General features: G+C 47.2%; 2 protein-coding genes across 2 annotated transcripts in view; one reads left to right on the forward strand and one right to left on the reverse strand.

Annotated features, from left to right (window-relative positions):
* Positions 1-16,845, reverse strand: part of CYTH3 (cytohesin 3) — a 425,983-nt gene that overhangs the window by 112,364 nt on the left and 296,774 nt on the right. The gene's annotated exons all lie outside the window — the stretch shown is intronic.
* Positions 644-16,698, forward strand: TELO2 (telomere maintenance 2). The gene is made up of 20 exons (XM_065732578.1): positions 644-906; positions 1,190-1,467; positions 1,973-2,041; positions 2,631-2,778; positions 3,213-3,315; positions 3,675-3,743; positions 4,498-4,639; positions 5,647-5,783; positions 6,516-6,604; positions 7,709-7,822; positions 8,416-8,504; positions 8,795-8,886; positions 9,709-9,825; positions 10,440-10,511; positions 11,066-11,236; positions 11,917-12,008; positions 12,776-12,875; positions 13,244-13,308; positions 13,946-14,061; positions 16,282-16,698. Exons 1-20 carry the CDS (start codon positions 647-649, stop codon positions 16,383-16,385), a joined length of 2,427 nt encoding a protein of 808 aa, XP_065588650.1. The 5' UTR covers positions 644-646; the 3' UTR covers positions 16,386-16,698.

Genomic DNA, 16,845 nt, shown 5'->3' on the forward strand with positions numbered 1-16,845 from the left:
GCTGGGATTTTTCAGAGCAGCCGCAGTCCAGATTACAAAATCTGTCTGAGGTGTATCGAGCTGTTGCTTTATTCCCAAATTATGATTAGTTTTCTGCTCATTAACCTTCTGTAATTTGTATACCAGTGGAACACTGCAGAGGTGACAGTCCAGGCTGCTGAGTGCTGTGCTTCACAAAAGAAAGATCCTAAGAAATGGGTTTGCAGCTTCTGCCCCGATTGATTGCTTCCACCTTTTCTTAAAGGCTTTGCTAAGTTTCCTTCTAGGAATCTCCAAAGAGCAACAACTGCTGGTCGGCCCTGCGGGGATCCTGCGATGCAGAGCGGGGCCTGGGGCTGAGCTGCTGCCTGGGAGGGGCAAGGAACCACCTGTTGTACAGTCGATACTATAAAGTCTTTTGTTGTTGTTGTTTTCTTTATTTTTGTGTCGTTTTGTATAAGTTTGTAGCCTTTGGGGCCACGCTGTGTTTGTACTCGTGTCGGACGAGCGACTATCCAATAAAGCAGTGGGGCTGAGAACGAGCCGCCCGCCTCGGTCGCTTTCCGCTCGCGGAGGCGGAGTGGCGCCTGCGCCTTTAAGAACAGCGTGGGCGGGGCCTTCTTCCCGCCTTGCCAGAGGGCGGCCGGAAGTACAGGAGGTCTCCGTCATGGCGGCGGCCCTGTGGAGCGCCCTGGAGGCGGCCGGGTCCTGCCGAGCGCCGGAGGCGTTGGGCGCAGTGCGGGCGGCCCTGGAGGCGGCGGGGGACCCGGCGGCACTCGGCAAGAGAGAGCGGGCGCGCCTCGGCTCCTTCCTGCGCAACCTGGCGGTAGAGCCGGAGGAGCCGTCCGACCCGTGGCGGAGCCTCTTTCTGGAGGGCCCGCCCGATCTCGCCTTCTGCGCGCTGACGGACGCTGTGGCGGCCCCGCGGTCAGTGCCGCCCCTCGGGGCCCGGGGCGGGGGGAGCGGCGGTTGTCCCGGGATATCCCTTGGGATCGCGGAGCGGCCGTGCTGTGCAGCTCGGGCTTGCCGTTTGGGGATCGCGGAACCCACGAGGCCTTGTGCTGGGAGGGACCTCGCGGCCCCGCCCCTGTCCCCGCCAGCTGCCCGCAGTCCCACCCACGGCCACGGGGTGCTCCGGGGCGGCGGTGCCGGTGCCGCGGCTCCTTACCGCGGGGCGGGGCGGGCGCTCATCGCAGCTCTCCTCTTTCAGTCCCGGCTGGCGGCCGGCGGCGGTTCTCGAGGTGCTGGAGCAGTTCCTGCGACGGGGCCGCCTGTCCGCGCTCATCTGGGAGCTGTGCCAGCAGCACGCCCAGCCTGGCTCGGCCGAGCGGCAGGACGCGTTGCTGAGCAGGATCGTGTGTCTGCCCGACCTCGTCGGCAACGGCCTCCTGGGGCAGAGCCCCGCCGTGTTCTTCCCGCAGCACTACTTCCCTCTGCTGGGCGATGCGCTTCTCCAGGTGCTGCACAACGTCTCCAGTTCGCTCAGAGGTGAGGCTGCAGAAGTGCCCCGTAGAAAGGGCTCCTCCGGAGCGTTTTGTGCGTGGACCCCCTGGCTGATGCTTGAGGTGTAGGTAATGGGTGTTGTGGAACCTCAAGTTTGTCTTCTGGTGTGAAATACATCGTGCTGAGGCTGTTAAAAGTCCTGCTGAAAGCTGCAGTGCTGTGAGCTGATAAACATCCTCATCCCTTGCCAGCATTTGGCTGTGGGCCATGCTTACTGATGCACGTGTAAGACTTGACCAGCACTGAACCAACAAATGATTTGCTCACCACTGTGCTGAAGCATCTCCAAGCTACATCAGTGCTCTCACTCCAATGCTGCATGGATAATGTTGTTCTGATTTGTATCTGAACGTGGGTGGTAGGGGGAGAATAGGTCATACCTCAAAAGAAGAAAACTCACCTGTATTTTCAGACCTCTGGGCTTGTGGGTGTGAGTGTACCAGCTTTGGGTGGTGCTGGTGATGATCTTGTTCTGTCTGTTTCATTCCAGGTGGCTTGGATTGCTCGGTCTCTTTCGTTTCACAGATTCTGGGAAAAGTGTGCATTCATGGGAGACAAAGTGAGTGTTCTACCTGACCAGGTGATTTTGAGGGTTTTTTTCTGTGGATCAGACTGTAGTACAGGCTGATCTCTGCTTTCTCAGCCCACTCAGCTACAGAGCTGATAGATGGTGATGCTCTTTTATGAGGTCGTGTGATTGTGATGTGTTATTTCTCAAAAAGGTGTGAGCTTTCTGCCTTTCCCCTTATCTTTTTATTTGGGGCATAACTATTGAGTGCTCTTCAAGTGCATCCAATCCTTGACCTGAAAGCATATTGTAAATACCAGCAAAAATCACTCCCCATACGTAATGGTCATCTCCTATGAGTAGCCTTCGCTCATGCTTGGCTTAGGAGTTTAAAGGCACAGTAGCTCTTGATAGGGCTTCAGGGAAAAAAAAAAAGAGGGATTTTCCATCTGTTTACTACAGAGAGGAATACTTGCAAGTTTCTCAGGCTGCAGGTAGTCCCTGCCACGGGAAAAGTAGAGAATAGCAAACTGTTCTATTTCTCCATCTGTAAAGACCTTTACATTTGCAGCTGACCTCGAGTACTGTTGCACTAGTTCTGCCCATCTGATGTATTTATCCCTTTTCTCTTCTGCTTCAGAGGAAATTCTGAGCATTTTGGTGCCCCACCTCACAGATCTCACCAAGTCAGACTGCATCTGGCAGAGAATATGCTGGCGGTTGGTTGAATGTGTGCCAGACCGCTGGATGGAGGCAGTGGTCCTTGGTTTTGTTCAGAAAGCACCAGGGTAAGAACTCTGTTTTCCTCCCTGAGCCAGAGCAAAGGCTGAAACTTTGCCACAGATATTTAGGAAAGGTGCTGGTGTGCACACACGTGTAGTAGTTTCTTACATGTGTGCACATTTCTTACATGTGTGCACATACATGTGTAGCCTGTTTCTCACAGTGCCATTTCTGGAGAGACCAAGGGGTGAAATTGCTGATTGATCCCCTTCAGCTAGAACCTGCACTGTTCCTTACCCATCTGAGCCATGGCATGCAGTGAAAAGAGCATTATTTGCAATGATTTGCAACCACTGACTGTCTCTTCATGTTCAGAGGTGTTGAAGTGATCCTTGGCTTTTCACTTCATTGTAAATAGCTGCTCAGAGAATCTTGTGTGACGAGAGGCAGTGTGACAATCACTTCATGGATTCATCATGTTTTGCTGTTGTTTTGCTAGGGCAGATGTCTTGTCTAGGTTGCTGGGGAACCTGGTTGTGAAAAATAAGAAAGCTCAGTTTGTCGTGACCCAGAAGATGCTGCTGTTGCAGTATGGCTACACGGTAAGGGCTCTGTGATAACAGCAGTGTGATAACACCAGTCTTTCCCATACTACCAGTTCTGTTTTTGGGTTTTGCTTTATTTAGCTGAGCTCCAGGTCTAGACCATTCTGCATTTGTCTAGCCTTGATGGTACAAGTATCATATTCCTGTCCTGATTTCCCATATATTTGCTCAGTAATTGCATATGCCTTTTTCTTTGTTTGTTTCATTTTTTCTTTTTTTTTAATTAGCTTTTCTGTTTGAATGTCATCAACCAGTCCCTCACATTGGAAAACTTAGCACGATAAACATACACATTTGGCCTTTCTGGATGCTGTCTTTATGCCCAGTTAAAGCAGGACCTGTGGTTTTCATTACAGACTGCAGTGCTGCAGAATCTTCTGGGCTATCTGTCTCTGGATAGTCTCCGTCGTGCATTAATGATCAAGGTGAGGCTCAGTCATGTTGTTGCTGAGGTGTCTGACTGGAAGAAGTTGTGCCATTCGTAGAATGTGTGTCCATGAGGTGTGGAATTTTGGACTGAGTCACTCTTGCTACTCTTCATGAGAGCAATGGGAGCCCTGTGGTGCTGACTGGTACAAACTATCAAATAAATTGTGAAATACCAAAGACATCTTGCACTGCTGATGCTTTTCATATTTAATTGGCAAATTGTCCTCCACGTAGCAAAACTGCTAAAGCCTGGGTTGCTACAGATGTCCTTTGTCTTCAGTTCCTCTCAGCTGACCTGTGTGACAGGGGGAGAAAGTGCTGAGGTTGGTTGCGAGATGTCTGTGTGCTGAGTGGTTGATGCTTCAGAATCTCTCTCATTTCTCCCTTAACCTCAGTGGGGATACAGACAAAACAATATGTATTATTGTCAAAAAGCAGTATGATACTGAATTTATGAAAGATAAACGTATTTATCATTCAAAAAGATTGTACTTAACAAGATATTCAAGGAAGGTGGTCTGGACTGCTCAGCTGGCCACGCATAATACAAGTTTGGTCTCTGAAATTCAAAGTTAGCTCTGTGGGTAGGGAGACTAACTGCACTGAGAGGCATTAAGACCTATGGACCATCATAATGTGTCATGTGCTCTATGAAAGCTACAGTGTTCCTTCAGAAGATATTACTTGCACGTAAAAAAGATCTGTTTCGAGGCTATTTGGGTAAACAAAGTTATTTATACTCTGATTCAGGTGCTGCAAGAGCTCTTGGAGACCTGGGGCAGCAGCAGTGCGGTGAAACACTCTCCAGTTGAGCAGCAGCAATATATTAGTAAAGCCATCCTTATATGCCTTTCTCACCTGAAGGAACCTGAAATAGAGAGCTGCAGACAAGGTGAGGTGGCAGGAGAAGCAAGGCATGGATGTGCTTAACAGAAAGTCTGACTGAGAAGGGAGAATGGTCTGGTTATGATGTGTAGGTGAACAGAACGGTCCTGGTCTTCATCCTGTGAAGCTGGGTGTCCTGCTGGAATTCTTTAGTAGTGGTACAAAATGATTCCAAGTAAGTTAAATTATGACAGTGGAGATCAGTATCTCTGAATGAAGGTTCTTATCTGAATAGTGGCCCTAGGAACCCTTAAGTTTTGTTGTAGGAAATCTAGGATTGAGTCTAAAACTGGTTGGAAAAATCATGTGATTAAATTTTCAACGTATAGTCTTGCCATTGGAGTGTGAGTAACACTCCAAAGGGGGATGGCAGGAGGTACACCAAGAGTAGGAAGCAGTTTGGCTAGGCTCTGTCCACGTGCATCCCTGCATCCTTCTGCTCCCCTCAGTGTGCTTACTTGTTAGGTGAGCAGCGATTGTGAGTCTCAGGCAAGGACCATCTGTTTTGTTTTCATATAATGTGTAGCAAAAATGGGGTTCTGGTCTAAAATCAGAATTTTTATTGCAAGAAAAAAATCTGTCCATTCTTTTAGAGTCACTACATCCTGTGTGGCTTTGTTTTTCACCTGTTGGCAGGTTGACTTAGTCAACTTGTATTGTCCATGTCAGTCATTCTACTTGATGAGTCCTGGCACTGACTAGAGGTGCTCAACTTTTATAACCTGTTTTCTCTCTGGCAATTGTTGAACAGATAAGGTTTTCTGAGATGATAGAGATCAGGCTAACAGCAGTAGGTCTGCCAGATAAAGACAGCAGTCACATTTCTCTGCAGGCTGAGAAATACTGGTGTCAGCTTACCTAAGTGATGGGATGTAGAATATGTTTGTAATGTGTGCTTGGATGTCCAGTAAAAAGCATGGCCATTGCATTTTTGCCATTGCAGGCAGAAGTCATGGTTGCTTAGGCCCTGGCATTGGCCCTGGCATTGTTTTGTGTGCTGTTGGTGCTTTTCAGAACTTCTCATGAGCATGATGGAGGGCGTGAAGTGCCACCTGGACAGCAGCCTGCCTCAGATACGGCGTCTGGGGATGATTGTGGCAGAGAGCATCAGTTCCAGAATAACCACGGATGGGCCCGTCCTGAAGTTTCAGGTAAAGGTTATAATGAAATTTCTCTCTGATACGCAGGGCACAGTGGAAATATAAGTTTTAAACCAGGTGAGCCAGGCATGATAAGTGAGTTCTAATGCTTATTATCTGGATGGAAGGAGAGTCAGCAGTGCTTTCCAAAAGTGGGGTTGTCTGATTATAAAAAGCAGTTGTATAAAAACCAGGTGTGTGGGTAAGGGTGGCCCTAAGGGACTCAGTTTATGGTAAACTGTTAATAAATTATGGTCAGCTAGAGGATTGTCCTGTTATGTGAGGGAATCCATCTGATCTATGGGAGCTGAGAGTGGTGAATGTGCAGCCCCTGACATGGTAGGAGCACCTGCACTGAGCTGAGATGTTCAAGGTTGACATGGGGATTTTTGCCATGCTATTGCCAGTAATGTTTATAACAATTATGTGATAAATCACATCTGTTCTTTAAAAACCTGGTTCATTCTCTCGGTTGCATTGCCATCTATTAAATGTTTTTAAGATCATAAATAGCATTGAGTCAAGGTCTGACCAAGTACTGCTGTGAAATACAGGGGGAGGATCACGCATAGCACAGATCTCTGTGCAGCTTAGTTTGTCACTGGTGGTAGTGACTGAAACAGAAGGGATTATTGTATGTTCAGCTGTCAGTGATTCAGTCTGCACAGTGCAGAGGGGTCAGGTGTTGCATGCTGGCCATGTTTGCCATCTTAGAGTGCAGTGACAGTTATTCTGATTGTCTAGTATGAAGAAGATGATGAAGCAAGAGAACTGAAGTCCCTTCTGGTGCAGGCTCCACCGCTCGGTGTCCTCCCAGATCTTCCAGACAATAAGTAAGTATTACTGCTCTTCATTTCCACGTAGCAAATGCAAAAGAACATACTGAGTAACTGGAAAAGTGATGTTTGATTCTGTTTTTTCTTTCCCTTGATAACCTTCAAGGTCCATGTCTGGTAAAGATGTGTTGTTTGATATTTAACTTCTTTATTCTCCTTATGACTTTTTGATTTTTCCAGACAAGTCCTCATCTTTTCAGTCATTCCCTGTATGTAATCAGTTTTGAACCTCTGATTGCTCTTCCTGCCTTTCTGCCTGCCTTTTTTGAGTTACACTAGAACTGTATGTGGTATTCAGGGTATATTTTTACAAAGAATGCTTTTATAGTGCAGTGTAACTATTTGAAATTCCTAATTTGAATGGTAGCATGTATTAGAATTGCCTGTTTGATAGCTGATCATAGTGAAACCATACTGCAAGTGGAGTTGAATGGGCCTCTGTGTGCATCTGGTGATCTTATGATGTCTGATCTGTGTGCTTCCAGACCACTCATCAGTGACAAAAATCTAGAATATTTGTCAGTTGATCGTATCTGGTTCTGTGGTGCTCTTCATGGCTTCTGCTGCAGCTCTTGAAGCACTTATTCTTAATAGCAGATGAATCAACCACTAAAAGTTGTCAAGCACAGAAGCTGTAATGCTCCCATTTAGGGATGTAGTCAGCACAGACAGCTGTTTAGGCAGCAGTTGAGAAGTAGAGAGATTAAAACAACATACCAAAGTCCAGGGAAATACTGTTATTGCATACTTCCCTTTAGGAGTGGTTGAAGATCCTTGTTCCCCATTTGTTCATTGTCATCGTTGGTCTCCAGACCATTGTGATCCACTTACCACAGATGAGTCTTTCCTTAGCAATCCTACATACAACAGTAGAGAGAGAATGCAGCAAATGAGCCAACTCAAGTTTTCTATTACTTTTCAGTTGTGCAATTCTTCTCCCTCACCCCATTCTCTCCCAGGACTCCGTTCCTTGTGTAGGTGAGAGTCTGCAGCAGGAAGAAGTGTTTGCTGCACTGCTGAGGCTCTGATGGTACTGGCAGTTTTCTGCTTGTGAATACAGTCTGTTACCTTATTGGTTTTATTGTTTCTCAATGCTTACAGCAGGAATGAGAATGCAGAAGCTGCACTGCCAGCAGCATCGGAAAGTAATGGGAAATCACCTACAGAGACGACTCATGTGATGCCAGATGAGGACTCAGATGCTGAGCTTGACAGGTATGGGGCAAGAGACTGGTAGGAAATGGAAGAGAAATAGTAAGTTCTTAAGAGGGTTCTTAAGAGCAGACTTGGAGAGAAGGGTGCAAATTTTATTCTTTCTGACCAGAATGAGGGAACAGACCTTGTTCAGCTGAGTGGTATTCAGCAGAGTAGGGCATCATGTACGAAACTGCATGCAAGAATGTTTGTCAACAGCTGGAGCAAAGCCACTGTCACGGACAAGCATTGCATTCATTCAGTCTGAGTGGTGTATGAGACATTTCTTGGAATTATATCTACTCATTTTATTAGTGTGCCTGTCTTATCCTGGCACTTTACAAAAGTATAAAGAGATCTCAAGAATTTGCTTCTTGCTACTGGGTCTCCTGACTCCTACCTACACTTGGCCAGGAGATCCAGTTACAGAACTGCTCTTTCCTTGAGCTTCAGAGCACTTCCTAAGGAGCCCTGGGCCCCAGCAGTGCTGCTCTGTGCTGCAGTGGTAATGGTGTAATGGTGGTGTTTGTGCTGCTTCTTTACTTCCTGGAGGTTACCTGGGGAAGGAATAGCCTTTCCCCACGGGCTAACTCCTGCCTTTACTTTGTTTACAGTGATGATGACCTTGTGCCTTATGACATGTCAGAGGATAAAGAACTGAAGAAGACTAAGGCTCCAGTGTATATTCGAGACTGTATTGAAGGTATGAGATTTTGGACTGTATCTTCATCTTGTTCTTAACTGTTTTGGGGAGAGTGGTCTCATTGTTTTTATCAGTGCTAACCTGACAAAGCTGTATTTTTCAGTTATTTGGGCTTAAGTGCTGAACTGTGTCATTTGTAAATAACTGTGGTCTGGTTCCTGAAGCTGGCTGTGTGCTGGGTCTGCTGTACCTTCCCGTGAAAAGACAAACTGCTGTCAGAGGAAAGTTGGGGTATATAGCTGAGCAGAACTGTTTTGTTGATACCTTGTCTGTCTTTTGTTTGCCTTCAGTCCTGACAGGCTCTGAAGATCTGGATAAATGGGAAGAAGCTGTCAAGGCTCTCGAGAGCTTGGTTCGAAAGAATCCAGTGGCAGCAAGAGAGGTGATGTAGTATGAGCTAATCATTACCAGTGGGCTCTGCTACAAGGTTATCCCTTTGCCCTTTGTGAGGAGACTAGATTTGCCAGCAGAGCAACCCACTGAGCTACTGTGTGTCTGAATTTTGAGCTTCCAGCTTGGCAAGGGAAATAGAAGGAAATAGTTTCTTTCAAGCTGAGGTTACAGAGCACAAAGAAGCAGGCAGAGCTGCTGGCAGCAAGTTCCATGCTTTGTGCTGGGAGGGAAAAACATGGGGCGGGCAATGTACAGAGCAGCCATAATCATATAGATAACATAATTTTAATTTTGAATGTAATCAATATTGAATTAAAATTGAATTAGTTATTTCCCCCCCAAAAAAGGAATAAAATCAAACGGACTTTCCCTCTTTGCTTGTACAAATGTAGTTCCCTACTGAGGGAGCAGGTGGATTGTACTCATCAAGATTAAAAGGGTGAAAGGAGCTTAGGACAGAGGGGCTGATGTGATGGCTGCTCACAAGGACCTGGCAGAGAACACCTGAAGATGGGGTTTGACCCATGAATTGTAGTGACAGCTCTTCCTATCTCATGGTGTTAGCATTTCGAAAAAGACAAAGTAAAAAGTGAACGTGGATAGATAAATCAGCTTAGGGTATTGTTCTGTGTTTTGAGAAATCTGTCTTGATGATTCTTATCTTAATGTGTTATTTCTCCCTTGTGAGTAAAGGGCATGTTGTTCCCTCTGTGCTGAGGCATTAGAAATGGAAAGTGGACGGTACTCTGTAAAACCTGTGAGAAGGATGACACCTGCAGTGACATGATTCCTTTTGTCTTATTTTGAGCAGGTTAGCGTGGAGCTGGCAAAAATACTATTGCATCTGGAGGAGAAGACCTGCCTTGAAGGCTTTGCAGAGCTCCGTCAGAAGGCACAAGTAGCTGTTTTAACCACAGATCCAATACCTGTTAGTCCCTCTTACTGCTTCCCTTTTTCCATTTGAGGCATAGGCAGAAATTTAAGCAGGTGAAGTCTCCTGCTAGTGTGATAAATGCAGCTGTGAGAATGTGACAGAAAGGTGGTTCATGTCTGGCAGTACCCCAGAGATGGGCTGAGCACTGAAGGATCTGCAATGGATAACATCAGGAGAGCAAAAGCTTGTTCAGGAGCTCTAACAGGCTAAAGGAGATGGTGTGTGTGGGTATATCTGACAAGGCAAATTTGATAAGGATTTTTTGCACTAAAGGAAGATGGCTTTACCTAGAGGGAAGATGAGACACACTGGGCTTCTCTAAGAAGACTTGTCTGGTGTTCATAATCAGCTGCTGTGGCAGTTGTTTGGATAGCTCTGCACAGAGAAGAATGGTTAGGTCCCATTAGTTGTTTACTTCCTTTGGAAGAATCTAGAAGTGGAAGTATTTGATTTCCCCTATTCATAGAGTGCTCTTCTTCCCTAATCTTGGGGTCTTGTTAGCTAACAGGAAACAGGGCATCACCTTAAATGGAGAATTTAGGATTTTTAGCATGAGTAGAAAGGCTGTTTGCAGACTGGACTCACTGCTCCTTGGTTTTTCTGCACAGGTAGCCCAGTACTTGACCTCCCAGTTCTATTCTCTGAACTACAGTCTTCGTCAGCGCATGGACATTCTTGATGTAAGTGCTCTTCTCTTTGCTTTCCACTTCCGTTATGTCTTTGTTGCACCAGTGCAGTGTCCCTAAGATGGAATGGGAGTGACTTTCATTCCTTGTAGGAGAGGTGAGGAGGAAGCAAGGGCATGAGACTCTCTTAGTATTTGTGCTGTTCCTCTCTTGCTCTTAACTCTGTTATATTTGAATTAAGCAGCAATTGTTGCCCACAGAATGAAAAGTGACCTTTTGCCATAAAGGAGCCACTTTCTCCTAATGTGTCATCATTTTGGGTTCTCTTCTGTTTTTGATAGACAGCAGTCTGCCTGTGACTCTTTCCATGTCATATTACTGTGTCTGGGAAAAGGAGCTGCTGTTCTGTTTGAGGGCAGAGGGACTGACTCTTTGGACCATTACCTCACAGTCAGTTGTGTGGCTTTCAGTTGCTTGCCTTGCAGTTCTTAATTCTATACCTGTTATGCCTTTCTGCCTTGCTGTTCCTATTGGTTTGGGTGTGTGTTAGTGTGTTCTAGTAGAGAGATGATCCCTACTTTAACACAACATCCCCCTTTTTCATCTAGGTATTGGTTTTGGCAGCTCAGGAGCTGTCCTGTCCCAAAGACCATGGGAAGACCAAACATTCTGGTGCCCAAAACCCTCGTATCCAGCTCCTTCCTGAAAGTGGCAGCTCTAAGGACTGGAGAAGAATTGTTGATGAGAGAATCAAAAGCAAGACAAGGAGGTTTGCTAAGGTGAGGCCATGGCAGAAACAAATGTCAAATCCAACAGAAACTAGGACAGTAGGGGTTGCTGTAGTTCTAGCTGGAAAGAGCAAAATGCATGTGAAATTGATCCAAAGGCAGGACTGGATAACTTAAAATGTCACTTTCATTTTAGTATTTTGCTAAACATTTTTTCATAGGAAGTACCAAATCCTGTAGTCTTCTCCCAGAAGATGAAAGTAAATCTTGGTCTTGTCTCACATTGAAGGGTAGCTCCAGCCATTCTTTGCATGTTCTGAGCTTGTCTGGCCACTGCAGGGAGCTGTGGCTGCACCTCAGAGATCCCAGAGCATCCTTCAGTGCTGCTGCATCTGGGATGGACTGTCTCAGACTTCCTCTTTTTTCAGGGAGATAAATTATTGCCAGTTTCCTAGGTCCCGTAACTTCCCAGTGGTTCATCCTGGAGGACTTGCTTTCCAAAACTCCATTCTTCAAATCTTGTTACACATAAGAAACCCAGCAGTGCTGAGATATGTTGTAGTGAAATATTTGGATGTGTGAGAGGATCTGAAGTGGAGAGTGATGTGACTGGCCTGGAAGCTAGCAGCCATAGGTGTACAAGTAAGCAGTAGCTGACAGTGCTGCAGTAGGTGAACATAGAACTGTGGGTGCTGTGTCTTGTGGCTAGACTTAATTTTTCTTTTGGACAGGGTCAGCCTCAAGTGGAACGGCCTTCTGGCCCAAATGAGTTCAATTCTCTTGCTGGACACTTTTTTTTTCCATTGATCCAGAACTTCGATAGGTGAGTGAACTCCTTGGGATGTGGGCTTGACAACTCAAAAGTGAACCTCTTGCTTGCTCTGCTTGTCTGAAAGCAGCAGAACAGAGCCCAGAAGTTGTGTGAGAGTCTTGTGACACCACACTGTTGCCTGGCTCATGGATAAAGCTCACCGAGGATTTCCTGCTCTCACACCCGATGCAGTTTTCTTGGATGGGAATTTGAGACCCTGCAGTATGTGAATGCATTACAAAGCACAGCCTGCCAGCAGGTACACAGGGTGGTGATTTTGGCAGTATCCAAGAGCATCTTGGCTGGCCTTCAGGAGTTCATACAGGGCCACAGAACTGAGGCTGCCCTCTTTAACAGAAGTTAACTGCCTCGGAATTGGTGCTGGCACCAGGATTGATCGTGTTACAGGACACGTTTTACTGTCAGTCACTCAAGTCTTTGTTTACCTAAGGAAGGATCAGTAATTGATTCCATAGGAATCAAGACTCGTGTAATATCCATCTTAATGGTTTGTTTCTAGATGGCAGCAGTGCTAGCTTTTGTGTGCAGTTCTTTGTAATAAAGCTAGCCTGCTGGTTGAGTGATGATCCCCACTGGAGAGGATGTTATGGGTCTGGGAGCAGGCAGCTGTGGCCCTTGTTGGACTGGGACTGACTCCGTGAAGTGACTGTTGTTTTAGGAGTTCAGACTTGTGTGGGACAGCTTGCTCTGCATAGCTGCCCCAGCCATTCCAGAGATCATCCTTGTTGCTGTTTCAGAATTGTATCTTGCACTTGCAGGCCTTTGGCAACGTTTGATCTCCTGGGGGAAGATCACTTTGTCCTTGGAAGACTGGTCCACACTTTAGCAGTCCTGATGTACCTGGCTGTCAACACCGTGGTAAGAAGGGCTGCACAGAGTGAGTCCCAGCCTGGGAGCTCTGAGGTGCTGTCAGACACAGCAGTGGGCTCTGCAGCCTGCAGTGACTTGAACTCACGTGCTGAGGAGTCCTCAAAGGGCTGAGAAAAGATGGTCAGAAAGGAGGTGTGGGATTCAGGCATCCCTGCACTTCCTTCTGCTGCTTCTGGTAGTTTTTCCTTTCAACTTCTGTGGAAATTGAACGCATCAGTTCTCTTGACTGCCTCAGTTTTCTCTTCTGTAAAATAATTGTTAACCCTGAGGTTCACTGCAGTGTGTATTGAGATGCAGTCCTTTGAAGTGATGTGAATGTGAGGGCATTCAGTGTTTGTCCTGATCCTGTCTTGCAGGCAGTTACTGCAATGGGAAAGGCGCTGCTGGAGTTTGTTTGGGCTCTGCGTTTCCACACTGACTCGTGAGTTGTAGCTGTGTGCATTTGTTTCTAAAGATCCCCTGTGAGCTGGTGGGCAGCCACGACCTGTCCTTGTCCCAGTCTGACACCTGGCCTGGAATGCCAGTGACTTAACCCGTTCTTTTCTGTGCTGACCTCTGGTCTTGTGCTCCTTTGGGCATTGCTGGAGTGTGTAATGAAAGCATGGCATTAGTGTCAAACAAACACAGGTATTTGCTGGGGCGTTCTGGTTGTGGGTACAGTCATTACCTATAAAAAAGCATGACAGATCTCTCCACCAACTATCTTTGTGATGTTTTCATCTACTACTTCAGCTGAGGAAGCTCAGAGAACTTTAAATGCAGTCCCAGCATTGTAGTTGGTAAGAAATTAAGACATGTAGCTCAAATGCTGTAAACATGCTGTTTTTAACCTCAGACTTTCTCTGTGTTGTGCTATTGAGTCCTGGTGTGGCAGGGGCTCTGAATGGGAGCAGTATGCCATCTGGTACATAATGACACTCCTAATCAGTAGGAAGGTGGCAACAGTTATCATAACCACAAACAGTAGAAACTGGAGAAGCCTTGAGGTGAGCAATAAGCAGCACATGGAGGCAGAGCAGGAAGCTGCAGGCTCTCACTAGTCTGCCTTTCTCCAACAGCTACGTCCGCCAGGGCCTTCTGTCCTGTGTCTCCTCCATACTCCACAGTGTCCCTGCAGAGCGACTGCTGCAAGATGTGACAGAGGAGCTTTTGGAGACCCGGCTCTGGCTGGAAGGTGAGGTGTGGTGGGGTATGCCAGTGCTTTTCTGTCACTGCAGTTTGCATCTCTGCAGAAGTGTGGCTGCAGCAGTAGTGTGCTCGTGTCACGTCCCACACTCACGTGATAAACATTCTCACTGCTTGCCTGTAAGGCTGGGGCAGGCAGCAGAGCACACCGTGTGCTCTAGAGACGTATCACAGAGGTATCTAAAGCATAACCTGAGAGGTGCATGGGGTATCTCAGAGTGCGACTGTCTGAACAAATATCCCAAAGCATGCTGTGCATGTTCCCTGCCTGGGCCTCCCAGCTCTCACCTCGTGAAGCTGCAGACGCTGTCACGTTGCACGTCACAGCCGGGCAGTGACTAACCAGCAGTGACGTACAGGGATTATGTGGCTGTTTTATGCTATGTGTACATCCTATAGGAGGAGGAAGAGCCCCATCTCCTGACATCCTATTGCTGAAGGAAATAACAACCTGTGAAAAGAGAGCAGTTTGTACTGAACAATGTGTGCAAACTCCAATTTTCATGGGTAGTGCACAGCTAGAACTGCACATGTGCGTGGCTGTGTACTGCAGTGCACTGCAAGCACGTGGGGAAATAACACTGTGTGATCTGTGCCTCTGGAGCCTGCCCTGTGTTCTGCACAGCCCTTGGGTGACTCTGCGGGTCGGTTTCTTTCACCATTCCCACTCTTGGTGAGCTGGCTTCCCACAGGGAGCAGGCAGGAAGCAGCACTGACACACGGCCTCTGATCCTCACAGGTTGCAGGGCTCTGTGGCCTTTAAGAGAGCTGCCTTGTGGGACCAAAAGCTTTACTATCCCTGTGTTGTGGTGTGCTGTGAAGAATCTGCTTGTCTCTGCTGTTAACCACTGCTATTACCAAGTAAACCCTTTCCAAGAATGCTCTGCCTCTCTTCACAACAAGGGTTTGTGTAGTCTGGTTTTAATGAATTTTGGCAGAACAGGGTTAGCAGCATTTTTTATGCCTGTAGGTAGTGTAATAGGCATTTCATGTGGTGCTGTTGGCTGGAAATTGTGTGATAGATCCTGGTGGGAATGGACAAGCTCAAAGGATGTGTTCATAAACCTTAAAGAGTACAGCTCTGCTCCGCATCCAGCCAGGTGTCATTTAAGTGCAATTTAAAACTTGTGTCCTTATGGTGCTCCTTCCTGAAACACAAATTCTAGGGCTGTGGCTTTGCCATTTGTTGTAGGATTGTTGGTAAAAGGTCTCTCTCAGGGAGGTTCTGGGCTCCTCCTTGCTGCTCCTGCGGATGAGGTCAGTCATCAGAGACCTGCCCTTGTGACAGTCACTGTCTGAGGGGAATACCTGAGCATTTCTAGGAAACTGCTCCTTCAAAGGCAGCTGCTGAGGAATTGAGGGAATTTCCCCCACTCAGCCTTGCAAGTGCTGTGGAGCTGTGGGTAAGTAGTGCCCAGTGCCTCCTGTTCAGTGGCAGCAGTTCAAGGTCTGTGCTCATGCAATTAGAAGCAGTGCCAACGTCAGTCTCTTAGCTTATGAGCTTGCAGTAAGCTGTCTTGTAGCCTTCCCATTTTCACCTTCTGTAGAGGGAGTGTGGAAACACTGCAGTGAAGCTCTCCCTGAGTTTATAAATAGCTTTACTCAATCTGAATGAGTCATGTGTTTGGGCTGACAGTGCTGGGCTCTGAGCACACTGCTTGTGCGTACAGGATATCCTTGCACAGACTCTCTGCTCTTCCAGGCTCCCCCTTCTCAGACATCCTGCGTGCATCCTGGTTTGTACTTTGCAGGCTCAGAGAGGGCCCCTGAAATAACAGCTGCTTGAAGCAGCTTTGTCCCCTCCCTCGTATTCTCCATAAAGCTTAAAAAATGGACTAGTTTAGCAGACCAGCAGAACCAAAATGGTGTTAAAGGAGCAGGCCTTGAGGTTCCTTTCCTCCAGTTCAAGGGTGCTGTGACCGCATTTCAGGAGGGAACACAGAGCAGTTGTTTAGGATTTGCAGAACAGAGGCTTTACACTTCTGAACGTGTGTACTTAAACTACAAACTGTATTCATGCAGATAGATTGGCTACAGAATGGTTATGGAGAACTGGAGGGGAGAAGTGTGAATTCAGGCATGGCAGATGTTTTACTGTTGCATTAAGAGCTGTTCTGTGGTGGTCAGTGTAAGGCCACAGACAAGTTGGGTGAGGGGCAGTATGTTTTACTCCGTTTTCCATCTTAAACAATGCCTTGTTCTTTTACAGATGTGGTGGAGAAAGATCCAGATGGGGACTGCAGGAGGTTGGCCTTGCAGAACTTGCTACTAATGGAGAACCTGAAGAAGAAACTCGAAACTGTCCCTTCCTAGCTGAAGGGTGAAAGAAGTGACCTTTACCTCATCCTCTTGCCAGCTGGATGTGTGGAGGCACTGCTGGGGCCTCTTCAGCGGTCACCTGGCTGGAGAAGAGGAAGAAGGGGGAAGGGTGCAGTGCTGTAAACCAGTGAACCCAACCTGACATCTGGACTTTGTAGTGGAGGCCAATTTAGTGAGCTATTGCTATCCGGTACGGGGTGTACAGATGCAGGAAGGTAGGCAAGCGCTGCCATCCTCCCCCAGCCCCCACCCCAGCTATTTATAACCTTGGCAGGTTTGAATGCTCTGCTAAAAATACAGGGAAGATCTCATAGACTTCTTGTCAGAAAAACAGAAGGGCTGGAAGCAGCCACCTACCTCCCAGGGCTGCCTGAGACATCCCTGACAAAGGCTCCCATCTTCTGGCAGCATTGCTGGAGGGCTGCTGCTTGAAGAGGGGGTGGTGTAGGGATGA

This window comes from Cyrtonyx montezumae, unplaced genomic scaffold (genome assembly GCF_038088225.1).
Source record: "Cyrtonyx montezumae isolate F1298 unplaced genomic scaffold, pur_monq_1.0 scaffold_16, whole genome shotgun sequence".
Lineage (NCBI taxonomy): Eukaryota > Metazoa > Chordata > Aves > Galliformes > Odontophoridae > Cyrtonyx > Cyrtonyx montezumae.

What these genes read in the sequence shown, in the direction of transcription:
- TELO2 (XM_065732578.1), top strand. Translation starts at nt 647, where the DNA reads ATGGCGGCGGCCCTGTGGAGCGCCCTGGAGGCGGCCGGGTCCTGCCGA. An exon ending in AGACAAGGAGGTTTGCTAAG is followed by an intron (nt 11,237 to 11,916) that starts GTGAGGCCATGG and finishes TCTTTTGGACAG; the next exon opens with GGTCAGCCTCAAGTGGAACG. An exon ending in ACCTGGCTGTCAACACCGTG is followed by an intron (nt 12,876 to 13,243) that starts GTAAGAAGGGCT and finishes CCTGTCTTGCAG; the next exon opens with GCAGTTACTGCAATGGGAAA.